The sequence below is a fragment of the Mytilus edulis genome, chromosome 13, assembly GCF_963676685.1.
Source record: "Mytilus edulis chromosome 13, xbMytEdul2.2, whole genome shotgun sequence".
Lineage (NCBI taxonomy): Eukaryota > Metazoa > Mollusca > Bivalvia > Mytilida > Mytilidae > Mytilus > Mytilus edulis.
Window position 1 is genome coordinate 65,172,509 of NC_092356.1, and position 26,046 is coordinate 65,198,554.

The window sequence follows — 26,046 nt, forward strand, 5'->3', positions numbered from 1 at the left end:
TCTATACAGGATTTTAAGAAACTTACTATGTACAGAATTATAAAATTCGATTTTTGTTTTGAAGATTACGTAGATTATAATTATAATTCACATTTTGTGACAAAGCTCCGTAGTAGTTCTATGAAGTAAAATGTTAAATATACCAAGAGAAACCAAATTATGTACTTGTTATTATATGAAAAGTGTTGAGGCTGAGTACCATTTTACTTTAGTATGTCCTGTGTATAGATTTGTACGGCTGCAGTTTTTACCAAACTATTACTATTCGTGGCCAAATGTGACAAAACTTATGTATTTATATCAAACAAAATCTAGATCTTTAGATGGAACATTATGTAATTATTTGAAATCTGCCTGGCTGATTATATAGCATCCAAAAAGTTATTTGTATTGTTTCTCTGTTGTTTATTATGTGTCACAATGTAAATATGTTTGTGTTACTATAGCATGTAACTACTGCTGTGCAAATAAAGAATTCATTCATTCAATTAATCATTCAATTAATGAACAAAACAAGACTACTACAAGAAAAATGATGAAATAATATTGATAGATCATACACTCAACAGTAAAAATAAATAAATGTATAAACATGACGATTGTTTGGTAGTTTAATAGCTGACACTTTAACCACTTGCTTAAAGAGTTTATTTTATCATTCATATATTATCGTATACATTTTAATTTTAAATTCCATCCATGATAAACAGAAAAAGGATATTAATCAATAGACTGTGTGTGTGTGTGTGTTTTTGTATGTGTGTTGTAAAGGTGACTTAGTTAAGGTCATCTATTCTGAAATGGACCAATGCATGTCGTCTTTAAGTTAACGAGGAACACTTTTGTAAGTGCAAAATATTGTTTTTTCTAAGAAAACCAATATACGCCTGAAAAACTAATATTTGACTTTTATGAAAATTGATTTCTTTATTTTTCTGAAAAAATCTTTTAACGGTTGATGTTTTTTTTTATATATGTTTTCTATTTCTTTCGTAAACCATACTATCTCAAGTCAAAGGAATGTATAAGTGAACAATTTCAGTCAGTCTGAATATTTTATTCAGACCAGCAATGCCACGCCATCTCGCCATGGCCGGTCCAAGCAAAACCATATGGTTTGAACAACGATATCACAGTTAGTATGAACTTGCACCAAACTTTATTTCCTGAAGGCAGCAGTTGTTGTTATTTCTCTGAAATACAGTAAACAAATGCTGGAATGGTTTTATCCGTCAACTTGACTTTGCATTTTCTTCTACAGATTTGCTAATATCGTTATCTGTTTCACGTTTGATTCTGTCATTATCCATGCTGTCCTCTGTATCTGTTAAAGCTATATCGTCATCGATATCATTTCCTTGGTCTCGTTTCCTATACCCATATAGAGACATACCACCTAAAGAGTCTATTCCTCGTTTCTTAAAATCATGAAATCCCATATTACCAAGAGTATCAAGTCCTCTTTTATAATTGTGGAACCCCATATTACCAAGTGTATCCAATCCTCTTTTGTAATCGTGGAACCCCATATTACCAAGTGTATCTAGTCCTCTTTTGTAACCATGGAATCCCATATTTCCAAGTGTGTCAAGTCCTCTTTTATTACCATATAACCCCATGTTACCTAGAGTGTCGAGTCCTCTTTTATAATTATGAAATCCCATATTACCTAGAGTGTCAAGTCCTCTCTTGTAACCATGGAATCCCATATTACCTAGCGTATCAAGTCCTCTTTTATAACCGTGAAATCCCATATTACCTAATGTATCTAGTCCTCTTTTATAACCATGAAATCCCATATTACCTAAAGTATCAAGTCCTCTCTTGTAACCATGGAATCCCATATTTCCTAGTGTATCTAACCCCCTCTTTTTAAAGTCATGGAAACCCATATTTCCAAGTGTGTCCAATCCTCGCTTCTTATAATTATGATATCCCATTCCACCTAATGTGTCAATGCCTCTCTTTTTTAATCCATGGAAATTCATTCCTCCAAGAGTATCTAAACTCCTTTTCTTGAAATCATGAAATCCCATGTTACCAAGAGTATCTAACCCTCTCTTTTTAAAATCATGAAATCCCATATTACCAAGTGTATCTAACCCTCTCTTTTTAAAATCATGAAATCCCATATTTCCAAGTGTATCTAACCCTTTCTTTTTGTAGCTATGAAATCCCATATTCCCAAGTGTATCTAAACCCCGTTTGAGGTAACTCATTCCACCTAACGTATCTAGTCCACGTTTTTCCTCATTGTTTTTCTCCATATTTGATTCTAAAAACATTCGGAGTTCCTCAGCACTATTTGGATTCACTGTATCTTCCAGAACTATTTGATCACCCGGTGACAATTCATCTAGAAGTTTTGCATCCCATGATCCATTATCAGAATCAAGTAACCTTTGTAGTTGTTCCTTTATTTTAGTCCAATTAATTTCTTCTTCCGTTTCACGGACGTGCGTACGGTGATTATTAACGCCGGAAATCCGGTCCAATGGTGTAATTGGTGTTGTTGTTAATGTCCATTTCTTTAATTCTTCCAATAGCCTACTTGAGCGTTTTTGTCTGAATTTGTCCTAAAAAAATAAAGACGAACATTGAATAACATAATATATATAGGAAAATTAAAACATAAAACATCAAGGGCAATTTCGTTTGTAATATTTGGAATTCCATGCCCCGTTTGATAATCGTTAAAAATATAGCAAATATTTTTACAATCTATATGTGCCTGTCCCAAGTCAGGGCCTGTTATTCATTGGTTATCATTGGTTTGTGTTTGTCCTTGTTTGGTGTTTGTTGATTATTTCATAAATAAGGTTGTAAGTTTTTTTGTTCGAATTTTATAACATTTTCATCTCGAGGTCTATCATAGTTGACAATACTGTATGTTTTTTCTCGTTGTTAAAGTCGTATGCTGTCATATCATTGCTTACATCTTCCCCATTTTGATTCGGATGGAATTGCAATTCAATGCATTTGTTATCATACCACATCTCCAAATCATTATACCATTTGATTTGTTTTGTTTTTTTAAATCTCGACGATCACCCGCGTATTCTTTCAATTTCTGTTTAGACAAAACATTGTACAATTTAAATAACTCTTTTGTAGGTTTGTTTACAGAATATAAAGCATCATATGGTACCTATTGCAATCATTTAAAAAAAAACTTTCTACATGTGTAAGAGCAGATAATTCGCCTTTTCAGAATCTAAAGGATTATGGGTAATCTCATTGTTCGTACACCAAAATGAAAATAACGTTACGTCATTGGTTGCATTTCCATTGTTTAGAACATTTTAAACCAATCACAAAGTTTTGATGTACGCTTTTGAAAATATTACCCAGAATGCATCAGATTCTGATTTGCCTAGTAACGTAGAATCTGCTAATAACTGTAAAATGTAAAGCAATGCAGAATCTTGTAATAACGACTAAATGTGTGGTAATAGAAATTCTACTAGAAACAAATCATGTTTCAACAACGCTTGTACGTGTAGTGACTTATATTTCCCTATCATCGACGTTTTGTGATAGTAACGAAGATTATCTTAGAAATAGCTATAGGTTGAATGAAAAAAACTATTTCGTATGCCCCATTTCTGAGCATCATATTTTCTGGTCTGTCCGTCCGTTCGTCCGTTTGTCGTACTTTCTTTCGTCCGTTCGTCCGTCCGTTCTTTCGTCCGTCTGTCTCGCTTCAGGTTAAAGTTTTTGGTCGAGGTATTTTTTGATGAAGTTGAAGTCCGATCAACTTGAAACGTAGTACATATGTTCCCTATGATACGATCTTTCTAATTTTAATGCCAAATTTTAGTTTTTATCTCTTTTTCACGGTCCACTGAACATAGAAAAAGATAGTGCGGATGGGGCATCCGTGTAATAGGGACACATTCTTGTTTTAAATGAAAATACAAACCTAGATTTTAAATTAATTCAAAATTTGTTTTGAGAAGATTGAATTGTTTAGTCATTAGTTGTTGAACATGAATTTAAATCTTATTTCCCCTGTAATTACCACTGTTTCATTAACTAACAACTCCATGCAAAAAAATAGGGTAATTCAATTTTGTTAATTGCTTGCATAAACAGACTTTGATATTTAATAATTTTACTGAATTTGATCATAATTCTATTTAAAGATGTGTTGTGTTGTATCAGAAAGTACTTTAAAGTCAAATTCAGTTAAATGCATTGTTAATTTTGACTATAATAGAATAAGAGTTGAAATTCACAGTTCAATAAGGTTTACCAGAAAATTTAAGAAGCGCAAACTATCAATATAACAGTATTCTATGTAAAACACGTTTCATAATGTTACCGTTGATTAAAATTTGTGGGTTTTTAAGCTCTACACCTGCGTATTGGACTTGATGTTTCAACTCAGTTAAATAGGGCACTACTGATGAGTCTTTTGTAGACGAAACGCGCAACTGGAATTACAAATTATAACCCTGTTATTGGATGAGTTTTTGGTCTGCACAGTAATTAATGTGAAGAAAAGAGTCATCTATAACATACAACCAGATAAGGTTTTACTGCATACGCTCATTGAACTTGAAATGAACATTCATATGAAAAAGTAAAATGACAAAAATACTGAACTCATAGGAAAATTCTGTCCGGAAAGATCCTTCACAAATGGCAAACAGCCAAAAAATTTAGACAGAAAATATAATGTTTTGTTACTAGATACAGTTAGTATGCTATCCTTGTTCCAATGTCTCCAATCGGGCGTTAGTGTAGTTAGGATGCTATCTTAGTTATAATGCCTCCAATCGAGCTTTAGTGTAGTTAGGATGCCATCTTAGTTCTAATGGCTCCAATCGGGCATTAGTGTAGTTAGGATGATATCTTAGTTCTAATGCCTCCAATCGGGCGTTAGTGTAGTTAGGATGCTATCTGAGTTATAATGCCTCCAATCGGGCGTTAGTGAAGTTAGGATGCTATCCTAGTTCTAATGCCTCCAATCGGGCTTTAGTGTAGTTAGGATGCTATCCTAGTTCTAATGCCTCCAATCCGGCGTTAGCGTAGTTAGGATGCTATCCTAGTTCTAATGCTTCCAATCGGGCGTTAGTGTAGTTAGGATGCTATCTTAGTTCCAATGTCTCCAATCGGGCGTAAGTGTAGTTAGGATGCTATCCTAGTTCTAATGCCTCCAATCGGGCGTTAGTGTAGTAAGGATGCTATCCTTGTTCCAATGTCTCCAATCAGGCGTTACAGCCCTTGGATGGTGTAAACTTCCTCAAAAAACGTGTATGGTGTAATGATGTATGACGTATGGTGCAATGGTGTAAGGTGTATGGTGCTATGGTGTATGGTGTAAGGGGAATGGTGTAATGGTGTTTGAGGAATGGTGTGATTGTGTAACGTGCGATCGGGAATGGTGTGAATGATTGTGTACGACATTTCATTGGTTGAAAACGAAGTTCTTTTTATTTTATTTTTTCGTATTGTAAACATAAACAAAAATAATAATTTTAATATTTGAAATTTAATTGCATTATGGGTAATTTCGGATCGTGTAGATAGAATGGGAAATGGTGTATGGTGTAATATGTAAGGTGTATGGTGCAAAGGTGTAACGTGTATAGTGTTATGGTACAAGGTGTATGGTGTAATAGTGTATGGTGTATGGTGTAATGGTGTATGGTGTTAGTGGGAAGTTTACACCATCCAAGGACTGTAGTGTAGTTCGGATGCTATCTTATTTCTCATGCCTCCAATCGGGCGTTAGTGTAGTTAGGATGCTATCCTAGTTGTAATGCCCCCAATCGGGTGTTAGTGTAGTTGGGATGCTTTCCTAGTTCCAATGTCTCTAATCTAGTATTCAAACTTGGCACACCAGGAGGTATTGACATTTAAATCTTCAATGCTACAATAATCAACTTTAATCAGATCTCATTGTGTAAAGGATGTACACCCTTATAAACGAGCTTATTGTATTCCAATCAAAGCATATTTCCCTTGAGAACATACGGTCGCAGTTGTAATTATTATATTTATTGTCACCGGAAGACGCGTGGAAATTAATTTTTAAGACACGGACAGTCAACGTATGAAATGATTCATTAGTTTAATTGAAACATTCAGAAATGAATGATCACTTGATGTGATTGGTCAATCATTTATTACTTGTACCTGAGGTTTATTCCGTTGGAATCAATAGAAGGAGATGTTTCAGTGAGATAGAAACCAAACAGAAGTAATATCTAGAAATATAGCCACTGTAAAGAATTTCCATTGGTTAAGTACAAATTTTATAACCAAGTCGAATTAATTGATTATTTACATTAAAATTGTAAAATACTGTGAGCTATAAAATTGATTCAACATTGGGATGAAAATACCAAGGGGACAATCAAAAACCATAATTTAGTCGACAATACCATGTTCAATAAAAAAGTTAAGCAGACAGACAAAGAAATCACAAAACGTAAACCTCTATAAAATGCTGGGTTAACTCATATCTACTAAATTACCAATAAGTGCAATATATATAAGTGATAACACGCATTCCTAACTAATTGTGCATATTATATATGAAAACATTTACATTACGAATTACAAGTACGAATGATTCTAAGCGTTTACATAATGAGGCATTTTATCTTTGAATTCATGATAAAATTAGTTTGTCTCTATAAATCACATAACATTTAAAATTGAAAGATTGGATCTTTTCATTAATGAATTGCGTGACGAGAGGCGTTTCACACCGATTAATATTGAGGTTTTGGATGACGGCCTTCTTTTCAGTATTTTTTTATTTTTATAGACGAATTTTCTCCATATTTGTCATAAATGTTGCTTGTCATTCTCTATTTTTTTTATTTTTTTTTTATTTTAGCATCTTATTATTTTCCATTCTTTTGTTTGCCTATTTTTATTCATTCGTTATTTATTTGGCATTTTATTTGGCAAATTTTTCCCATTATTCTTAAAAAAAAAAAAAAACTTTCAAGACCCTCAGTGATGTGTCTTCATTAAAGGTTTTTTGTATTATACTGTCACCGCTTTTTCGCAATGAAAATCTGAAATTTCAGATGTTTTTATACAATTCATCAATTGAATTTAATTTTCTCTATCTTTTAGCTGAACCTTGTATACGTTACGTTATCATGAAATGCTGACTGATTAAAAAAAGACTTGACTACAATAATTAAGCGAATACTTAACCACATACTACGAGGAGAACACAAATGATACCTTAAACTCGGTCAAGGTAATAGAGCTCATTTGGGTTAAGTGATTCAATTAAGATAATAGTCACGACAAGGCTAGTGTAATAAATTGATGTATAGTCTTTAAGCTTAATCAATTTGAAACATCTGCTCTATCGTAAAAAATAAATGAGATACAACTATTTGATGCTTAGTTCTTAAGAACTAACTATAAATTTAATAAAAGTTACTACTTAACTAAACAAGAATATGTCATTTCTGTGGAATACGATTTTGTAAGCAGAAAAAACGTAGTGCATTTTAATGTCTTGACGGTGTATACAAATTATGTTGATAGTCATTCCTTTTGCGATTTCACTACTTGTATTGCCCTAAAATAAAGGACCGTACAGTAATATTTGTACCTTATCTTTTAAATTCACCTTTTATGTCACATTTTGTTTATTAAGGTTCTCATTGTTCCCCATATATATATATATATATTAAAAAGTAAATAACAGATATACCGAACTTCAAGTAAAATTCAATACGAAAAGTCTCATATCAAATGGCAAAAAGAAAAGCTCAACCACATCAAACAAAAAATAAAAACAATGTGTGTTTGAAATTGAGCTTTCTAGTTAAAGTAAAGTTGATCAATTTCGTAAGTGTCACTCTGATTCATGTAGAAAAGAATGAATTGAGATATTATCTAACGGATATACGTTAACGCGTCATCAGCCCAACAAACAGTGAATGTAAAAACATTTATCGTTTACAAGCAAACGATATGACAATGTCACATCATAATATTATGTCAATGAAGACTTCGCGCAGTATATAATTCTATTAATATATATGTCATAATTTACAAGCAGACGATATGACAATGTCATGTGATATGTCAATGAAGATTCCGTTCGGTAGATAATTCTATTAATACATATATCGGATAATATTTTGAATAACGATTTTGAATTTTTTCATAATTATGATTATTTTCATTAGTAAAAATGTGCTTTCCTTCATTTTCTGTGGAATGCTATCACGACAAGACAGAACAGGAAGTAGGAATTCTCATTAGAAATAAATTTAATATCCATTCCACACTTTACAAATGTGGAGGAAATAATGTCCCAATAATGGAAGATAAAGCTTGACAAATGGGACAAATACTGTAGATGGCTAATTCTTTTTATAAATTATCACTTTCCTTACGATGTGAAACGGACGAAAAAACAAGAGTAATGGAGGGTCAATAGTCATTAATAATTCAATGTTCATTTCCGTATTACTGTAGTGGACATCAACTTCGTCAATGGCTTCTTTGGTCAAATTAGTATTCACAAGGCGTATAGTTGATGAGCTGTTGTTGCTGCTCTAATTAGAACACAGTCCATAATTCAAGAGTTTTACAGAGAGCAATATAATATTAACAGCACCATTTTGAGATCATAGATAAAGTAAAATAGTATACATATGCTATTTTTCTACTATTCATGTCAAAATAAGCATAGTCTATCTCAGTATGTAAAACAGTGATATTTTATGTGAATTTTGAGAGGATTTTATGTGAATTTTGAGAGGATTTTATGAATGTTTCGATGGGGTTAATGCCATGTTGTTGAGAAAAAGGGAAAGTCAAATATCTTTTTATCACAATTCAAGATGATGGCTTAATATTAGATACGCAACAAATTGAATTACACATATATGTTGCATTCCCCTGGAGTGGCAATTGTACTTGGTAAACGAGTGCCTGCTGTCCACAGCGTCATTTTCTTAAAAAGCGGAAAAAAGAACGAAACAACATCAATAAGTTAACTAATACGTTGTCAAGTAGACAAACTTTCAAACAATACTTAAAAGTTTACACAAATTACATTTGATATTCACTATAAACGAAGATGAATAATCGAAGGTACTTGTCGAAATAGAAATTGCCACTTATATACTTTTATATACGATACCAGCTTACTGAAGTCATTTTACAGAAACTGGTAAATAAGATGTTATCAATTGGCTCTTGATATCGACGCGATCACTCGGCTGTTGAGATCGACGCAATCATTTTTAATTTGGATTGACGCGTTGTAAAAGAGTGAACAAATACAAAAAAATATTTACGGTGAAATTCATATTGCTCAACCTTTATTTTTCTATGAAGCGTGTTTCACTGTATTTTCATTTGATCAAACTGATTTCAGTTTTTCTATGACTAATAGGTTTAATTGCCCTTATCTTTCACATACTTTTTTGGAGATAGGTAAAAAGTACTTCAAAAATGATTAAAACTCTCATTTAAGACATAGTCTACCTTCATATGTTATTCCATCTCCAGGGAATCAATAACAATCTAATCAATACAAGCATTAGCCTTTCAAAAAGGGCTAGTCGACTCTTAGCTGATGAAAATGGAAAGTGCTCTCGCTTTGTAGATTAATTCATTTACTGGAATAGCCACGTGCATCAATCAACAAATTTTACCACACACGTGAGGTCACACGTTATGAAGTAGTATATATCGTTTAACGTTGTTGTTTACGAAACTCCAAAAGATTCGACTATTTATAGATAAAAGTTACCTGTGTACCAATATCATGAAATGCATGATAAATGACCAGGCAAAATCTAATTGCTAAAATAGAGAGGACAAATCCGATACTCTACGGGATTGAAGGACATTTACTATGTTTGGATTGTCCTAACCAATCAATAAACTTTGATTATTCACGTCTCGTAATATCTTCCAATCAGGTAGCAAGAAAAATTCACGCACTAACTGTCCATCGTTTTATTCTTTATATCGACTCCTAGGAGTCGATAATAACATATTCACGATTTACTAAAAATTTGGACTTAATTTTAGTTTTAGTTTAAAATACCAATTGTACTTTTTGAATACTATCATAATTACATTGTATTGCATCAGTTTTGTACTTTTGTTCTATTAACAATTACTACTGAGAAAAGTCCATTAAAATCACGATGTCATTGATATATTACATAGAATCAAAATGCCAATATCTGAAACATATCTTAGTAAACATGTTCACTTTAGTATGATTAATTTTCTGTATAATATATAGCAATATTTCATTTTGGATGCTATTATTACATCGTTGTTACACTTTAAACGGTGACAATTAAGTTTGAAATATAAAACGGTATTATTATATAACTGTAAAAATAAATAATATTTGTGAAATAGAATTTTCAAATCAAATTTTTACAATTACCCAACCGTTGCGTAATTTCATTACATTCATATGACAGTGTTTTTCGCAGATCGACAGTTTTATTGAGCATTGTTGTAGAATTCATATTATAGACTTCTATTTAGATCCTTTTCATTGATATTTATTTGTAACAGATTATGTTACATGAGATTAATATCGGTGATAAAGTCGAGACAAAAAGAGGGGGAGTGATATCTGAGGATTGTCACAAAATGAGTTGGAATTAAGGATACTAAAAGACGAAAAACGAAAATAAAGAGGTGTGAAATGATAAATGAAACCATTTTTCAACATAAAGACCAAAGAACAAACATTTAAACAATTACCAGTGACCGTTCTTCCTTTAAACATTTCTTAAGAGACAATCATCACCACTGTCGATGGTACAACAAAGGGGAAAAGACTTATACTGAAAACAAAATCAATAACCAAACCACTGGATATCAGTTTCTAACACTGTTTTATCGGAAACCATTGGAGATTGAACCATTGTACTAGGTGGAAGTACAAGAAGCCAGAGCAACTCTGTAAGATATTAAAATCCACAAAAAGAAGAACAGATAACAGTCTGACCAAAAGAAGAAACGAATAGAAATATTGATTGCTACAAAATATATCCAATTGGCATATCAAACGTAACATGTTCTATTCAATACAGAAAGGCTTAAATTATTATGCGAAATAAGTAAAATCTGCATGATTGTTTATTTCAATAGTTGTGAGGTTATAAAGGTAAACAAGGTCGCAAAATGTATTGTTTAGTGTACAGGGTCTCTAACTATGTTGTTAATATATAAAAGAAGATGTGGTATGATTGCCAATGAGACAACTGTCCACAAGAGACCAAAATGACACAGACATTAACAACTATAAGTCACCGTACGGTGTTCAACGATGAGAAAAGCCCATACCGCATAGTCAGCTATAAAAGGCCCCGATATGACAATGTAAAACAATTCAAACGAGAAAACTAACGGCCTTATATATGTATGGTAAGTATGATTCTGGTATTATTTCTTAAAGGTCAGGATAAAAACAAGGTGTCTACCTGCGTTGTTTACAAGGTTCTTGGTACAGTTTTAAACAGTGATTGAGTTGTGCATTATTTCTGGATATACTGTCGTATACATTCAATATGATTTTACTAAGTAGGTGATATAAGTTTCATTAAATGCGTCAGCAATTCTTATAGAATTTGATTGCACAAACCGTAAAACTGTGAAGTATGACAAAAGCTATTTTCGTTTAATTATTGTATTTGAAGTGAAATGAACAACAAGTACAGAGTCAACGTATTATCAGATATGTCAATGGTTAAGTATGGGATATTTTGTTTATAAATAAGGAATATGCAGCTTTGATATTTACTTTTAAAATAATAAAAAAAGAATTAAAGAAATTCCGACAGTGCTAATATATATTGATTATGTTATTGGAATTGTGCCTTTGTATCCTGGATCAAAATAAAGTAAAAATGGTATATAGAGCAGTCGGTACACAAAGTAAAAAAAAAAAGAATATAGCAAGGTCAGTGAAGAGAGGACATTCTTAGATAAAATCGGACAACATTTACGAATCTTTCAAATACAGAAAATAAGAAGATTTCAAGAAGGCAATTAACGCATTGCATTTAAAATACAACAAGATATATTAACAAAAAAAAACATCAAATGGAATTACAAAAAGAAGTAAAAAGACAGCTGACTAGGAACCATTTCTTTGGAAGTAATAAGGCAAAACTTTAAAAATATCAACTTATAATTTGTTTCTCCAGACTGACGTTTCGTCTTCATGAGACTCATGAGTGGCGCTCGATTTTAAACAGGTGAAAGGTCAATCGGACAATTACCGAAACGTCCGAAACTTGTACCAAACACGTCTAATGAAATATACGCATTGAACTTATATCTTTTTTGTTCAAAACACGGCTAATAAAATATATGCATGGGATCGATATCTTTTGTTTAAAGATAAAATTACAAGCCTGTTTTTGTTAATTCCCTAAGACTTCTGAGAGATTATCCATTTGATTACATCTAACGTAGAATGGTATCAGTTAAAATGTAGTGCTTTACGATAACAATACAAAATCCTTTTGCAAATAAGACTGATTTTGGACCATCGTTTTTGTGTGTGTTTTTAAACCACATAAGACATTCTTACTTCCGGTATTTCTCGTTTTATCTACATTATATTTATCCAACTCTAAACAGGGTCCGGACGCGATCTGTTAAAGTTGCAAGGAAAGGAAAACATGGCTGTCTCTTTCCAACAAATCGTAATTTTCTAATTGCACTTGTACTTTTATTGGCCTTTTAACATTTTCTATTATAGCGTCGCAGATGAGTTTTTTGTAGACGAAACACACGTCTGGCTTTCAAATTGGTCAGCCTGGTTTCTATGATGAGTTTATTTATTAATTTGCCAATTAAAATATTAAAATAACAATACAACTTGTAAACTTTATAAAATATCGGCTTTCAATGTCAATAATAATTTTACTGAATGTATCTAATGATTTTGGAAGTGACTGCACCGTAAATGATAAATCAACCATACATGTGAAGTAATGTCATACAATAATAGTTATCAAAGGTACCAGGATTATAATTTAGTACGCCAGACGCGCGTTTCGTCTACATAAGCCTCATCAGTGACGCTCATATCAAAATATTTATAAAGCCAAACAAGTACAAAGTTGAAGAGCATTGAGGATACAAGGATCCATCTCATTTGAAAATTGTATGCTGTTTGAACTTTTGAACATATAAATTCCATTTGAGTTTAAAAGATTGATTATTTTCTTTTTCGGTAGAAACATCCATGTGATTTTTACCAATTCCAATTTAAGTTTTGTAATGAAATTAGAAATTTGTATGTCAGGTTTTCATGACAGTTTCATTATTTGTTTCATTAGCCCCCAAAAGCATATTGCAATACAGAAAACATAAATGATGAAGAATTTTCTGGTGACCTTCTACATTTACTTGCATGAGTATTAAATAAAATGATTTAGGTTTTCAATTTGTCACGATGTTTAGAGCAATTGAAAAGATTTTTAATATGTTCGTCCTTGATTGTATCAATAGCCTTGTTATCAGAGATCTTGTACTGACAAGGCCCGATGGTGACAAACCATTTGATGTTCTGTTAATTTACTGTTTTTAAAATATTAAAAATAATCATAAATTCTATTGATTATTTAACCACAGACGAAAGCCTCAACCAGATTCGACACAACCTTTATATAAATTTAAGTTTTCAACGCAAATGCAACGATAATCTTGCTAACGCGATACGCGAGTCGGATGTACTTAAATATAATTCTTGTGTCTTTGATTATTTTTGTCACTAGGTCATTATGCGGCCATCAAGAAACAAGACCCAATTAAATGTAGCTAATATTGAAATAAGAAAATGAGGTACGATATGCAATGAGACAACTCTCCACAACAGACAAAATGATATGGAAATTAACAACTATAGGTCACCATACGTCCTTCAGTATTGTCCAAAACTCATACCTCATAGTCAGCTATAAAAGTCCCCGAAATGACAATTCAATCGAGAAGACTAAGTGCCTAATCTATATATAACAATAAAACAAATAATGAACGAAAAACAAATAAGATACGTAGCAAAAAACAAAAACCACTGAATTAAGTCTGATTTTAAATGGAATGCAATCGGAACAGTTACACAAAGGTTTCGTTCTATAATATGAAATAATACGAAGTTACAAACAGGCATCCACAAATTATGAATTAATGGTAACCAAGGTTTGAGAGAAAAAAGATGAAAGAATATCTACTTATCGTTATACATTGTATACACAGAAACTAACGACAGAGAAACTTGTCACGTGCCCACTTAATACTCGCGTATACTTTGGATGCGTGACATGTTAGAATAATTCATATAATTAATCGCATATATACCTTTTACTGATCCCATTAATAAATTACTTTTCAAACGTTCTACTTTGTATCCCGATCAAATGCAATAGAAGATACTTTTATACTTTATTTAGATACATTATCTTTCTTGTGCTTTCTCGAAATTGTTATGCATACAACATTTATTACATTTTCTATTCGACCAGTTTTTCTTTCCTGTTCAGTGATCAATATATAACATGTATCACGATACCCTCTGACTGTAGCTAACATAATTGAAGTCAAATATACGTAAATATCTACAATTTAAGCTATAAACAAGACTAAACGTTTCATATACTTCAAAATAAGTTAAGATCGTACATGTCGTAATGGCCAGCTTGAGATTGAAATTCATTTACCATTGTACACACCACGATTAAGTTTTATGGTAATGCATCGCATTCACACACCTTAATATACACCAAACAAAATTTTTGACTTACATATATTAAGTACAAAACATGCATAAAATTCCTATTCTATTATATAATTTATCGAAGGATAAACGTAATTACAAATAAAGTATGGGGCGAACCAGGCGAAATGAATGTTGGGTATTTATTCTATCATTGTATCAATATTAGAACATGAAATTTAGGTACAAACAGTTCAAGTGTAAGTAGCATATTCTTATTCACTGTCACCTTTCTATGACATCATTATATATGTACTTTATATGACGACTAATTCATCTTAAGTATAATTTAAGTAGTGTGTTCTATCTATAGCTGATAATTTCTATCGGAAACACCTCCAATAAGCACGTAAAGAGTCTCAATGATATAATAACTTACCACCATTCATTTTACCGGATGTACCACCATAACATATTTTTAGTAATGCCCAGCCTTTGATAATTCATCTAATCAAATAAATAATTTGGTGCATGTTTTAAACTTTTAATCATAAATACATATCTGTAGACACAGTCTCATTGAAACATCTGTATCAAACGCTTTCATCAATTATATCGGAAATAAATTTGAGACCATGCATTGCCTCATCAATTGTATAATGATGGATGTATTTTCTTCAATAGTTTACATGATAGAAATAGTTGGTTTTGTCACCTTTGTTGACATCGACATATTTCATTCATAGATGTCCAACATCCTTCATTACTTTATTGAGATTGGATCGTAATCTATAACATTTAGTTAAGCTTTTGTATTTGTGGTTTTATCATCAAAATGAACCTTTAGACCTTCAGAAGTGTTATTCATCATGTTACGAAAAATTATAACGTAATTTGTAATTTATATACTAGTATTTGTTGCAATTTCGTTAAAATGTTCCATTGCAGACATCAGAAATGGAACAAGAAAAAGAAGATTAAAAGGAACTAATGGCAGACTCTATATGATACCATTAAATATAACTTCTCATTGGTTCCGTCGTTACTAATTACCTTTTGATTTTCTCTAATTAGTGCATTCGATTTTAAAACATGACAACGTATTTCTAAAAGTTGATCATTGTTCCGATAACGTTAATCAGTGCATGATTTTTCTTTGAGCAACACTCCTTTTCATGCTTTTAATGCTATGCTAAGTGCATATAAATCCTCTTCAACAAAACCTTTGTCCTATGAAGTGAACATGAGTGAAGAAATGTAATCCAATTCATTTAAAAATTTAAGTACAGTACAGTTCCTTCATTGTCTCTGACTCTTCAATCTTAGTGCGTTCCTTAAATCTAAAAACACTTTCTAAATGTGTAACTTACTAGGTCTACCATAGTTATAGATTAAACACAAAGGTAATCAAAGTGACTGTGATGAATATCCGAAATAAAATATATCCAGGTTTTTTGGCGATATTACAACAGTTACTGTATTTTTATATTCATTTATTCATAATTTGAAATTTATGCTTTTGCTTCAAATAATTCATGATTTAGGTTTGAGAGTTAGACTTTGAAAATGATACTTTCATCAGTGTTGTGTTGTTTACTTTCAGATTACATTAAGTTCCCGTATCATATATAAAGATTCGAGGAAGACATTTTAGATTCGATGTCTTTCTGAGCAAACACTGATGCGACTGTATTACAAGATTTATGAAATTCGTACACGGTATCACAACAAATCTTAAAGTAAATGTGATCTCTGGTTGGTTTAGTAGACCTTGACAAATTTGGACAGGGCGCTGTTGGTCATAGTCGAAGTTAGTGGGATGAAGTCATCAGTTCGTGGTAGACTTAATTGGGCGAGACGATATGACGAAGCTATAAAATCAGGATTAACCCACCATTTTATTCGGCAAATGCATGTACCAAGTTTGGAAAATGGCAGTTGTTGTTTACTTTTTATTGTGATTGATAGCGTTTGATTTTTTTTAGTTTTAAGGACGTTACCTTTTTGAATTTGTCTTGTAGTTAGATATTTTTGTTATATTTTGTCTTGAAATTCAGATTTTTTTTATTACCAAACACACATCGAAAAAATACGTTTTTGTTCCCTTTAGAGCAAATCCCCTTTTTAGTGAAAAGATTTCCCTAGGAGTCATTTTTATCTTATCTTTTTTGTAATGGTTTATATATATTCTCATCATTTTATTTTATATAGAAGTACGCGTGTTTTAATTTCTATCTTATATTTATAGCTTATATTCAAATAGTTTTACAAACAATAAAACCTTTAAATTTATGAATACCTTTTCCTGATTAGTACAGTGCCTACTTACATTGCAGAACCAAATATTTGTTATTGAATTTATACAAATTAATCGTCGTAGAAACCTAACAGCTGGTACTTTCTATTGATTTACATTCATTCATTCATAGAAACATTGTTTTACATCTCTCTAGGAAAGTTTGTTCCTGGATGTTAATAATAATCACATTTGTATTCTGTCTTTTTATATGCAAATAAGACATAGTTTCTTATACAGCATGGCCAATAAATCATATTCGAAAAGAAACCTTATATAAGTTTGTGGCCGCAAATGACAAAAGACTTCAAGACCAACCGAATGACTTCCGGATCAATCAGGAGCACTGCCGGATCAAACGAGAGTACGTCAAACTGGAATGACACTACTGATGTCTTAAGTAAATGTTACATGATTTAATTTAAAAACTAACTATTTAGCGACCTTACTGTCCAGAAAATTACTCTGAATGACTTGTTTTAGAATTAAGTTTGACATGATCTCACTGTTTTGAAATCAATGATCAACTGTGACTTGATGTTACAGATTTAAAGAAAATAGTGTATGTCATCTAAATATTCAATGTCACAGATAGATTCCTAACAAAATGATTTGATTTGTGATATTATTTCTGATAAAACTTTTGTTTTAACTAACACATTCACTGGTGGTAAGCGGATGGTCGTAACTAAAAGTTACGACCATCCGGAGATGGGAGACAACTCTAGGCATAAGTTTTTCTTTTCCGATTTTCGTGCACTAAAAGGTTCATTTGAACCAAACCGCTTGTCTCGTACATACTGTTCGGCAGTCCGGTGATATTAAAACCAAATTTGATGCATTAAAACATTCCAATTTTCGTAAAATAGTCATTCAAAAATTCAAGCATGATGGTCGTAACTTTAAATGTGTGATGGTCGTAACTTCAACTATAGTATTTTGGATGATGGTCGTAACCGACACAAGATGGTCGTAACTTTGAAAGATGACCGTAACTCGAGTATTTAGACAAACTTGTATTAATGTATTTTAATTGTTAAGGTAATAGACTCAGATGTAATATATGATTTGCTACAAACAATACTATTTATCTTACCTCCTATACATTTCCAGGAATATGATTGGTTAAAAGCGTCCGCGTGCAAACCGTGTATATTTGATATTAGGTTAGTAGGGAGGCGGGGCTTATCTCATACACGGTTAGTAGTGGAGTTACGTCCCTTTATATTCCTTATTAGGTAAGAAGGGGGCGGGGCTTATTTCATACACGGTTAGTAATGGTGTTATGTCCCTTTATAAAAAGCAAAACGGTACTGAGAAAAAAAATCTTAAAAGTTCCAACAGACGAAGAAATTGATGATTAAGATTGAAACAAATTCATAAAACACATTTAAACCTTACAAGTTATTGTTTGCATCTGTTTTTGTAGGATCAATGGAAGTATTTTCTTAGTGCTTACAGTATTGCAGACTTGCTCATTTTGAGAACCACTAGTCTTAATTTCACACGTTAAGATAGTCGGTAAGATAAATTCGTTACATAGTGTGCTAGTGACGTAATACGGTATATATGGGGTCAGTAAATTCCATATGGGGATTCGAGCTTCGCTCTCACCCCATATGGAATTTACTGACCCCATATATACCGTATTAGGTCACTAGCACACTATGTAACTAATATTGTAACTCTGGTAATGATATGCAGAAATCAAGCTAGAGAATTATTAAACATACACATTTCTGATGGATTTCAAACGCTCATCTTATAGGAGCAACAGTGAAAACTAATAAATAAAAATAAATAAATAAATAAATAATCTTTATTTGAAGAGGATGATCCCATTAGTTAAAACTAACCTTCCTGAGAGTCCTCAAAATAATAATAACATAGTTATAAGTACACACAGTATTATAAAGTTATATTATACACAATATACAATTATTATTGAAATAATAATGAAAAGGCATAATAATTTGCACAATTGATGAAAAATTTGTAACATTTTGTTTTAAAAGATACAAGTGTATCACTCATTTTGATTTCATTTGGTAAACTGTTCCATATTTGAGAACCTGAATATGTAAATGTTTTCTTTAAAAAAATTGTTTTTGGTTTTGGAAGATTTAATAGTTTTTTATCAGCTGAACGTAAGTTATAGTTTTGATTATCAGTAAAATGAAAATTTTCTTCTAAATAGTTAGGAACCATACCATTAATTGATTTAAATACAAGTATTTCCTTTTGGTATTGAATTCGTTTTTCCACATTTAACCAGTGTAAACTATTAAACAATAAACTGGATGATGTCATTATGTCAGCTTCTACTATAACCCTAGCAGATTTCTTTAATAATTGATTAAGTTTATCTATTCCACTCTCACAACAACTTCCCCATATATTGCAACAATAATCAAATAATGGCAGAATATAAGCATTAAAATAGATAATACGTATATGCATAGGTAAATATTTTCTTATCTTTTGTAATAAGTTGATTCTATTTGATATAGTAATTGACATTTTATCTTTTTGCTGACTCCAATTAAAGTTTTTGTCAATATATAAACCAAGTAGTTTTTCACAATCTACATTTTCTATTTGTTCATTTGAAATATTGATATCAAAACTGTTTCCAGTTAAACAAAGCCATTGTTTTGAACCAATAATCATTGATTTACTCTTTTTTTGCATTTAATTTCATACAATTTTGCGAGCACCAGTTTTCAATTACATGAATATCATTTTGAAGGTTAGAAGCTAACTGAATTACATCATTACCTTTACAATGTAATGTAGAATCGTCTGCATATAAATCTATTAATGAATGTTCTATGTTAAGTGGTAAATCATTGATATATAAAATAAATAACAAAGGGCCCAGGATAGAACCTTGTGATACACCAGTGTTTCTGCATTTAGTATTAGACATGACGTTATTGACCTTAACTTGTTGGCTTCGTTCAAACAAGTATGACTTAAACCAGTCAAGTGTACTATTAGACCGTTGATTTTCCCGTTTGAATGGTTTTACACTAGTAATTGTGGGGCCCTTTATAGCTTGTGGTTCGGTGTGAGCCAAGGCTCCGTGTTGAAGGCCGTACTTTAACCTATAATGGTTTACTTTTTAAATTGTTATTTGTATGGAGAGTTGTCTCATTGGCACTCACACCACATCTTCCTATATCTATTAGAAACATTATAATATTCAAGTTTTTTCAATAAAATTATATGATTAACCAGATCAAAAGCTTTCTTTAAATCTAAAAATATAACTCCATTTATCTCTCCATTATCTTTTTTTGCTAACCATTCATCTACTAATTTAGTATGTGCAGTAGTATACGAATGTTTAGTTCTGAAACTTGACTGTGTAGTATTAAGAAGGTCATTACTATTTAAAAATATATACAAACTATTAGCTATATGTCGTTCTATGATTTTAGATAGACAAGCCAAAACTGCTATTGGTCTATAATTATCAGGATTACAGGCATTGCCACTTTTAAAAATTGGGCATACTCTTGCAGTTTTAAAAATACTTGGAAATTTACCATAATTGATGTTTAGATATATGTCAAAGCTGGTAAAATGACATTGCTGCACATACTCAAAATAATTGGTCCGACATCATCTAAACCAGTTGCTTTCGACTTGTCAAGTTTTTTTAAATACATATTTACATCTAAAATGCTCATTTCTGGTATAATGAATTTTTCACTACCCCTTTGTAACTTTGATTTTACAAATTTATTAAGTGCATCAATTTAATCAACTCGCATTAAGCCAAAAAGTATGTTAGGGTTGAGAATTGATATATTTTTTACTGTACGTTAAGACATTAAATTATTAAATGCACGTGTATTCCCTTATATTTGTTTTTAGTATTTTTTATTTACGACTTTTTTTTTTATCTGCAATCATGTCGGCAGATGAAATTATTAAACGTACAGTCTGAACAATCATCTTTAAATCATTTATTGCAGCTCTTATGTCTTAGAGTTTTTGAGTCTTTGTTTACTCCTTGACTTTTTTAAAATTGTTATTGTCTTATAAACTATTGGCCTTCAAATATTCGTCTTTTGGTCGTTCATGAGGAAATAGAATCCACAAATGCACTTCTGAGTCAGGATTGAGTTCAATATCGTAGCTGCTACGTAGTGCTACGTAGATCTTGACGATTGAACATGCAGCTATAGACTAGTTGTTACATAGATATTGATAGCAGCTACGTAGCCGCTACGATATTGAACTCAACCCAGGATTTTATTACGTGTTGTCGTTATTTTTTATCGATTACATAACGATTATATATTGCTGTATAGTATTGATATTAGTTCTAAGTATTGGTACGGAATGAAAACTGAATCCATGGTGTCGCAATGATCATTGTGTTAACTTCGAAAGTAGGAAAATTGTTGATATATATTTTACACTGCTACATGCACTGAATTTAAGAGTAAAATAAAATACTTGTTTGTAGCCAGGATAATGTTACAAAGACTTAGGTCAAACTAAATGTACTGCGGCAATTATTACATACAAATCCCGGTATGCAGGTTGAAAATCATGTGTAAGTTATATGTTTACATTGTATGAATGGCTACAAGCTACTCATGGACTTCGTCATTGGGCATTACTGTGCACCTGATTATCAGCTTGATTTCACCAAACAACAATATGACGTCTAAGCATCCAGGCTAAGAATAAAGCGTATGTTCTTTTTAAAACTCAGGTACGTTCCTGCAAATTCGCGGGTATGCTCTAGTCTCGATAACGACCTTCATAACCTATCAATATGTTAAGCTTATTTTGACTCCTTATTAATACTCTTTCGACTTAATGTATCATTCTTCAATTGAAAATTTAAAAAAATCAACTAGTAAGTACATCCTCAAAAAGTTTATGTTTGCAATAGATGCGAATTCCAAACGGAAAAAAAATTAGGATACTGCTATTTCATGTGATGTCCAATTTGTTAATTTGTTTCTTAAACTCATTTATTTTGTAATTAAAACAATTACATGTATTTGATACATTTTGTGCTTTTTATTTCTAACAAAGAATGATCATAACCAGAGCTGTGTTTCTTGTTTTAAAATGATTTCTCCACTTTTGAGAAATTTACATTGTTAATGAATTTAACCGCTTACATTAATTCAACTATTTGCCTCTTTATTAATTTTATACATTATATTTTAAGAATATATGACTGTTCATTTCATTTTGTATTGTTTCGTTCGATTCGTTCCATTTTCTTCTTTACAGGTATCCCTCTCTCCATCTAGTTTTTATTATTTGGTGAAAACAACTTCACAAATATATAATATGATATATGATATATTCATATAACAGAAGACACGTTTAGAACTCTTGACTGGTTCGGTTACATTTGAAAAATTTGGAATTTTAAATCGAACTTTAATCAAAGTTCCCCAAAACTAATATTTGAAAACTTTTAAAATTTCTGAATTGATAAGTGTTACACGCATTGACATTGCTTTATTTTACATTGTATGTAAAAAATGAAAAAAAAATCTTCAGAAGTACATCATATGAAATACTAGTATGCATATAATAAAAGACACGTTTAAAACTCTTGACTTGCCTTATTCGGTCTTATTTAAAACAGAGTTACGACCATCACAAATTTAAGTTACGACCATCCTCAATATTTTGTTTTTTTAGTTACGACCATCATGCTTGAATTTTTGAATGACTATTTTACGAAAATTGGAATGTTTTAATGCATCAAATTTGGTTTTAATATCACCGGACTGTCGAATAGTATGTACGAGACAAGCGGTTTGGTTCAAATGAACCTTTTAGTGCACAAAAATTGGAAAAGAAAAACTTATGCCTAGAGTTGTCTCCCATCTCCAGATGGTCGTAACTTTTAGTTACGACCATCCGCTTACCACCAGTGCACATTGGCTCCTTTTACTTCTTGTGTGTTTATATGAATATCGATTTTCCTTTTAATGTTTGTCAATAACAGGAGTTGTAAATTATGAGATAAAAATAACAGTTACCTATCGGTAAAAACAGTATAATAATGTTAAAAAGAGATTTCACTTATGTTTTCTACCCGGGTCAAGAGTTTTGAAAAGATACTAGAGTCTATAAAACAGGTCCATTAACAACAAGTTTCATTTAAGGACAGACACATTGATACATAATTTGAGACAACACTTTTGAAAAGATTCCTCATATGGGAAGGACTCGTCAACATGTTGAACCAATTTTTAATCACTTTTTTATGACATGGAACTCTTCTATCTATAGCAAACAAAACAAAACAAATTACTGTGAATGACTTTACTGTTTTAGATTTAAGTTTGACATGATTTTACTGTTTTAAAATAAACTGTGACATGAATCAATTATTATGGTTGTAAAGATCAACTGTGACTTGATGATACTGTTTTGTAAAAAAATAATGTAAAATTATTTTATTGTCACAGTTTCATGTAAAAATATTTCGTGACATTTTTGTTCAGACTTTTGTCATTACTAACATATACAAGGTATATCATATGGTTATACCAATTTCTATTTTCTTTTTGTTAATAACTGAAGATGGAAATTGTGAAATGCTAATAACAGTAACCCTATCAACAGAAATACTAAGAAGATATTTACTAATGTTTTCTACCTCCAACCTATTCAAGAGGAGTTTTGTTGTTTTAGATTGTACAGTCTAAAACAGGTCCATTAACAACAAGTTCCCTTTAAGGACAGACACATTTATAAATTATTTGCGACAACTCATGTCAAGATTCCTCATATGAGACTGACTCGTTAGCATGATTAACCATTTTCAGTTACTTTTTTATGATATGGAACTATGCGGTAAAACAAAACAAAAATAAACGTTACAGTATTTGTTAGATGGCATTTTTCAATAATTTAGTATTTGATATATTGGATTGCTTAATAACTCATTATTCATTAGAATGTATTTCATAAGTTTTCGTTATTTTGTTTCAAAGGTTTACAGATAGAGGCACTAATTTAATTATTCAGAATCTTTAACAAATCAAGATGTTCCAGGATGCCAATGAGACAACTCTTCACCAGAAACTAAAATTAAAAGGAACCACCAACCATATGTCATCACACGGTTTTCAATAGTGTACTAAACCCATACCACATAGTAAGTTATAAAAGGTCTAAATGACAAATTTCAAACGATTCAAACGAAAACAAGAATATGATATACAGAAGCAAACTAAAACCACTGAATAAAAGACTCCTGACTTGGGACAGGTACACACAGAATGTGATGACAAATCTATATAACCTTATTTATAACAATCCACAGCTTCTACAGTTTAAACACAACTAAAAAATATCAGTCAGATTTTACAGAAAGCAAACAAAACTCACATTACTGGCTAATATACTATCATGATGTTCTACCAAAGTTTACTACTGTACTTCCGAGAAGATTTAATACATGTACAAGTGAATTAAAGAGATCTACTCAAGGATCGTCGATTGAAATTCCAAATAGATTGTATACATGTACAGGGAAATTAAAGATACATGTAACCTACGCAAATGTTGACAAATATTGTTCTGACCAAAGTTTGGAAATGTATACAGGGTATAGGGAAATTATAGAAATTGAATCACATAATGAAATACTAGACACGATATTAACTTTCAATTGTGTGTTATCTCAAATGATTTCCTAAATAACTGTTATTTCATCTGCCAACAGCTAGACATTTGATCCTCTTTTCAACAATATTACGACTTGTCATCACTTTAACAATCAATATATTTTCATTATCTTTCGGAAATGAACAACTACAAATTAAAAAAAAGTTATAACAATACATGAATGTCATTTGGTTTAGACATATTGTTGGGGAAAAAAATAACCTGAAATCATTAGAATTTCTGCTGACATGTTCATAAAATGCATTTTATCTAGATGACATGAAAACACTAAATTTAACAGAAATAATAAGTTATCCCTTTTAAGATCATCACAAAAATCATCTATATTTATCAAAGTCGAATTTTGTCAATACAGATTGCAATGATATCAAAGTCAGTGACGTTTTCATCTGCCTTTTATTTACTCCTTTAGAATAATTGATCCTTTTAACCCCGAGACTAGCAGATAAATAGGAGCATCTAATATATTAAAGCAGCTTACACAGCTTATTCTACATGAGTAATTCCTTTTAACATTAACTTTGTATAACATATAGTTTGTAATACAATTGTCAGTGTTTTAAAATTGTCTAAATACAAGCCCTTAGAGATTGCAAAATACAAGGTGTAAACAGTAGCATTACGAGATTCAGTTTTTCTATAATTTGATAATTTGTTAAAACCAAGTATCAAGCCAAGAATTGTTTTCCATTCGCTCGGTGTGTTTTGTCATCTGATTAAGGACATTCCGTTTTTAGTTTTGCTCGGAGTTCGGTATTTTTGTTATTTTACTTCAAATGGCAAAATAAAAAGCTCAAACACATCAAACTAACGAATAACAACTGTCATATTCTTGAAAATGGTAGATTGGACCTGGTTCTATAACTAGACATAATAGATCAATCTAAAGCACATTCGTTCAACTAGCGCAAGCAAGTTTAAACCATTGAACTCAAACAGAATTTGTCATTGACAGATTTCAGAGATCTAGATGATGAAAACAATCTATCACCTTTTACCTAATACAACATGGCAGATATCCTTTATCATTTTTTATTGTCAATGATGATATTTGAGCCGTGAAGATAAAATCCGACACATCGGACTATTACAGACAGAATAGAGTATTGAATAGAAAAGCACAAGACAAGGACTATTAAACACGTCATTGTATAGTTATAAGAGGTAATAAATCGTAGAACAGTTGTTTACATTACGGTAAGGATTAAACTAGGTTAATGATCAACATAAATATAGCTTAATATTATCAAACGAATTATCTTATATAAAAAGTCGAACTAAGAGTTTAGCAAAGTTATCTCACAAAAATGTATATTTTATTTCACATTTTCTGGAAATGGAAAACAGCAAAAACAAATACAAACCA

The 26,046-nt window shown here is 31.3% G+C and overlaps 1 protein-coding gene across 1 annotated transcript in view; it reads right to left on the bottom strand.

The window, feature by feature from the left end:
- Positions 1-625: 625 nt before the first annotated feature.
- The window catches only part of LOC139502368 (feeding circuit activating peptides-like), a 49,986-nt gene continuing 24,565 nt past the window's right edge, over positions 626-26,046 (bottom strand). Inside the window, exon 2 of the mRNA XM_071291829.1 lies at positions 626-2,576. Coding sequence (XP_071147930.1) covers positions 1,233-2,576 — 1,344 coding nt within the window. The 3' untranslated portion in view covers positions 626-1,232. The remainder of the gene's footprint in view (positions 2,577-26,046) is intronic.